Source organism: Vidua macroura, chromosome 1, assembly GCF_024509145.1.
Source record: "Vidua macroura isolate BioBank_ID:100142 chromosome 1, ASM2450914v1, whole genome shotgun sequence".
Classification (NCBI taxonomy): domain Eukaryota; kingdom Metazoa; phylum Chordata; class Aves; order Passeriformes; family Viduidae; genus Vidua; species Vidua macroura.
Genome location: NC_071571.1, coordinates 63,389,594 through 63,394,385, shown reverse-complemented (window position 1 = coordinate 63,394,385; position 4,792 = coordinate 63,389,594). Strand labels below are relative to the sequence as shown.

At 53.5% G+C, this 4,792-nt stretch overlaps 1 protein-coding gene across 2 annotated transcripts; it reads left to right on the top strand.

The window, feature by feature from the left end:
• Positions 1–333: 333 nt before the first annotated feature.
• ID4 (inhibitor of DNA binding 4) lies at positions 334–3,614 on the top strand. 2 transcript variants are annotated; one of them, XM_053978500.1, is made up of 3 exons: positions 334–1,014; positions 1,667–1,725; positions 2,156–3,614. In XM_053978500.1, exons 1-2 carry the CDS (start codon positions 616–618, stop codon positions 1,709–1,711), a joined length of 444 nt encoding a protein of 147 aa, XP_053834475.1. In that variant the 5' UTR covers positions 334–615; the 3' UTR covers positions 1,712–1,725; positions 2,156–3,614. The 2 variants fall into 2 exon arrangements, with proteins under 2 accessions (XP_053834475.1, XP_053834481.1); XM_053978506.1 differs by having other exon boundaries at positions 334–1,021.
• Positions 3,615–4,792: the final 1,178 nt, after the last annotated feature.

The following is a 4,792-nucleotide window of genomic DNA, read 5'->3' as shown; positions in this document are numbered from 1 at the left end:
TGGGCGGCGGGTCCCGCCCGCATTCCCGCAGTCCTTCCTCCCCGGGACCGCCTCCACCGCCGCCTCCTCCTCCCCGAGGGGGTCAGCGCGAGCCGCCCGCCTCCCCAGCAGCGCCGCCGCCCCCCCGGCCCCGCCGCCATTGGCCGCCGCCGCGCTCCGGGGGGGGCCGGCGCGCCCTGATTGGCTGCGGCGCGGCCCCGCGGCCCCCCCCGCTCCCGCGCCGCGCTCGCCTGGCCCCGCCGCGGCGGCGCCCCCGCCTCCCTCCGGCGCCGCCCGCCCCGCCCGCACCCCGCGCTATATAGGGAGCAGCGCGGCCAGCGGCGGCAGCAGAGGTGGTTGTGTTCGCGGCTGGCGGGCTGCGGAGCACGGGCTCTTCATTTTAAGACAAAATCGTTTTCTCCGGGACGGGGACGGGTTTGCCGTGCCGCGGTCGGCGTGCGGCTCTGCGAGCGCCTCTGGTTACATTCCCGGGGCGGCCGCTGTTAACGCCATCGAGTCGCTGCGGCCGCGCTCCGCTCCCGTTGCGGGCGGTGCGTGCGCGGCTTCCCGAGGTCGCAGCGGCAGCACCAGGCGGCGGTGGTGGAGAGGGAGGTTTCCCTCCCTCCTTGCGGCACCATGAAAGCCGTGAGCCCCGTCCGGCACCCCAGTCGCAAGGCGCAGCCCGGCGTGGCGGGCGGAGGCGGGGGGCACCCGGCTCTGCGGTGCCTGGCCGAGCACAGCGGCTGCAAGGGGGGCCCGCCGTCGGGCGAGGAGCCGGCGGCGCTGTGCCTGCAGTGCGATATGAATGACTGTTACAGCCGGCTGAGGAAGCTGGTGCCCACCATCCCGCCCAACAAGAGGGTCAGCAAAGTGGAGATCCTACAGCACGTCATCGACTATATCCTCGACCTGCAGCTGGCTCTGGAGACGCACCCAGCGCTGCTCCGGCAGCAGCAGCCGCCGCCCGCTCTGCACGCAGGCAGCTGTCCCGCGGGCACCCCCAGGACCCCGCTGACTGCCCTTAACACTGACCCGGTAAGAGGTGCGTGATACACGAGCGCGGGAAGCGGGGTGCAGAGCGGCGTGATGGTCAGCGCCGGCCGCCGTGGGAGCGCCCCGGGGAGGTGTCGCCGCTCTCGTACCCGTGGCTCTGCCTAAAGGCTGTAGTTCCCGAAGGGGACGGGGCGGACGGGCGCAGGAACGCCCCGGCGGTGCGCGGTGGGTGCCCGCATCCCCCCTCGGTGCGGGCATGCAGCCGCACGGTGTGTACCGTGTAATTACGGCCTCTCGAGGGAGTACCTGTAGCCGGCGTGTTTGCACACACGGGAACAGGCGCGCTGTTCCTGCGCTTCCCAGCCTCCGCTTCATGTAGCGAGTGTGAGGGGCTGTGGGGGCTGTGCACATGGAACGCAGCGTGCTGTGGAGGGGCGGGAATGGGGAAGCGACTCCCTTGTACGGGACCCACGGTGGCAGCCCAGCGGCGTGCCCCGGCACCCCGCGCTCCCGGGCTTGCCGCAGCGCTGCGGTGACCCCCTTGGCTCTGTGCCCCCGGGGGCTTCCCTGAGCGCTCCCGACGGGGCTATGATAGTGCCTGGGTGCGTGGAGGAGGAGGGGGTCTGAGCAGTGAGGGGGGTCTCCGTGTCGTTTCTCCCCAGTTGTTAATTTGCCGTGTTTGGTTGCTGCGCAGGCAGGCTCTGTTAACAAGCCGGGGGACAGCATCCTCTGCCGCTGACCGCCGCTCCCCAGGTGAGTGCCGGGCGGGCGCGGGGCCGCGGGCGGGGGGAGCGCCGCCCTCCGCGGCGCAGCGCCTGGGCTCGGTGGGGCCGCACCGCATCCTGCGGGGAAGCCTGCCGAAGGGGAACCAGAGCCCGGCGAGAAATACTTGCAGGCGGCTTTGGGGTTTTATTTTTAATTACGGGGTGGTTATTTTATTTTCCCTAACTACCGGGTGGTTGGGGTTTCCCCCCTCCCCCCCCCCCCCCTCCGGAGCGCCTCTGGCTGCGGCGTGCAGCTGCGCATCCCTCCCTCCGCCTGGCCCAGCCTGGGAGCTGCGGTTGTTGTTTGACCTGGTTTGTTTTGGGTTGTTGATCAAGCATGTCTTGTGTTTTGTTGGTGGCGCCAGTCGGTCTGGAGCGGAGCGGTTCACACACCCCCTCTATTCATTCCTCTCCCACAGGTGTGCGGCGGCGCCGCGCCGCGCAGAGGCAACGCGGGGGGCGGGCGGCGGCGGGGGGGGGCCCGGCCCTGCCCCGCCGCACCGGAGGAAGGAGCCGTCCAACCCCCCGAGCAGTTCCCATGCTTCACCCCGGCAGAGCCAAGCCTATTCACCATTTTGCACGTCCGTAGCGGTCCCCCCCTCCTCAGCTCCCCGTGTCCTTTCCCCCGTTCCCCCCTGGTTCCGTCTCTTCTCGTCGTTCCCGGCCAGCTGTGAGCGGCGGCGTGTCCCACGGTGGCAGCAGGAAAAGTTGCGACTCTGCCCCGGGATAGAGGACCGAGCCTAAGCCAGACTTTAGAAACCTTGTAACTCTTAAGGGACCGAGCAGCCAAATCTTGAAGCTTTACTAATCTCCCAGAGCATTTGTAGATATATTTGACATCTATTGTTTAAAATAGATGGATTTTATTGGGGTCCAGGGAACTTTCTTCTCCCTGCAGGAATGTTACATATTGTATAGACAAATGAGTGACATTTCATACTGTGTATATATAGAGATGTTCTATAAGTGTGAGAAAAGTATATGCTTTAATAGACTACTGTAATTATAAAATATTTTTAATTAAATATTTTTTGTAAATATTATCAAGGTGTGTATGTTTTTTTTAATCTGTGGGAATATCTCTTTAGAAAACCACAGCTCAAGTACGGAGCTGCTAATATGGAAATACCTTAAATGTTTAGGACTTTTTTTGTCCCCAAATGTCCTTTAGACTCAAGAGTTGCAGTTTTAGCTAGTAGTCCTGCATGATTGCATGAAGTGTCTAATTGCAAATAAACTTGTTTGGAGTCCATACAACGTGTTTTCCTCAATCTAGACTAAAAATGTTTGTAAGTGTATTATACATTTCGAGACTACACTTTTGTCATTTAGGCACAGGGGTTTTTAGTGCATTCTATAAAAGTTAGCAGTAAGATGTGTTTTTTACTGAGACAAGAAAAATTCTATCTAGTTTTTTTGCATTACGGGGGCAATGCTTTAGATCTCTTATCAGTTTTCTTTTTTAAATCAGCACTTGAATTAGATCAAGAAATTTGTTCAGAAATTTCATTTACCACCAAAAGGTTTTATCTCAAATTTGTGTTCCTACAGCTTATTAATTGCTTAAAAACTGAGAACTGTTCTCTGCTTGCAGCCAAAGGGCAAACCATTAAGAAAAACAGTTGCTGTTTCCTTCGTCCAAAGAGTATTAATAGTGAACTGCAGAAGGGCACATGGGCAAAGTCATGATCAGTGATGTAAATTCATCTTAAAATGAACTTTTAATAGACCAAAAATCGGATAACTGCGTCAAGATTATTTTTCTAGTACAAAATTACTTACATTTCACTGCAGCTATGTTACAGTTAAAATCCTGTTTAATCTCTGTGATGTGTAACTACTACATGTGAACATTAAACTAGATTTACCTGTCTTTAACTGTGATTTCTTCAGCTTATTTCTTCAATCCACTGAATTTGCACATTCTCTTCGCTATTTGTGTATAGCATTTGATGGGTGAATTATTTTCACAGCAAGCTCTTGCACAATCAAGTCCTGCTGGCTATACACTTGTGTCCAGGCTCAGTGAAAGATCCTCATCTTGTGTGATCAGTAGTCTGCACACTAGTGAAATGGGATAGTCAGAGTGGGAGAATTAAGTAGGATTTAATTGGGTGCTTTGTAAATAGCTAGCCAACTGTGTGTGTAACATGGTCTATTTGACTAAAAAAAGAGGATTTGTTTCAGATTATACAAGTGTCAAAAGTACTATAACCCAAGGGAGGACTTTTAAGTTAAATATTTATAAGGAAATTAACTATGGGGGCCATTAGGTATTGACTACAGTGATAATGTCAACGAGATGAACATTTTCTTTATCAAAATAATTACGTAAAGATCAAATCAAAAAGTGGCTAACACATCTGCACACACAAGGCCTCTTGTCACTGTAAATGCTTTAAAGGTACATGCATTTTACAGCCTGAGCTGGGATTTAAGGGATGGGGAGTGGGTTCCTGCATTGTATTTCCCCAGCTCTGCCGTTGCAATTTTAGTCAATTTAATGAACAAAATACATGTTCTTGTAAAATTAAGTCACAAACCTCTTATTCTGGATTCTCCCAGCTACTTTCATGACAGTAGCAATGCTGTCAATAGGATTTTTGCTGCACTTCGGAAATTTTTCCGTTGTGTTAAAAAGAGAGAAGCAATGGTCTTTTTCCAAAGGATTTGTTTAAATTGACATTGATTTTCTTTGTTTATCCTATTAATATTTGTAGTTTTCGGCTTACTTCAGCTTGTACAGCTCAGGTTATTTTGTATACAATTTTTCAGTAACATTGGTTCTCAGTACACTCGTTTGTTTCTATCCACTGTTGCCAAATTACAGTATTCCCTTACATAGGAGAGGAAGCAAGCAAAAGGTGCTGTCCTAAAATATAAAAGTATCTTGTAGAGTTTCTAAATATCAAAGCTGATATATCCTGGGAGAGCCGGTAAACTACTGAGCTGCTCTTCAAGGAAGAACGTATCAAACCCCGGATTGTTTCAGGTCAGGGCAATCTCCTGTTGAGTTTAGCAGCTTAAGGGTTTGGGTTTGATTTTTTAAAAACTTG

Excerpts from the sequence above, each read along its gene's own strand:
- ID4 (XM_053978500.1), top strand. The coding sequence starts at position 616 with ATGAAAGCCGTGAGCCCCGTCCGGCACCCCAGTCGCAAGGCGCAGCCC. Across the intron at positions 1,015-1,666 it reads CTGCCCTTAACACTGACCCG|GCAGGCTCTGTTAACAAGCC; the intron begins GTAAGAGGTGCG and ends GTTGCTGCGCAG.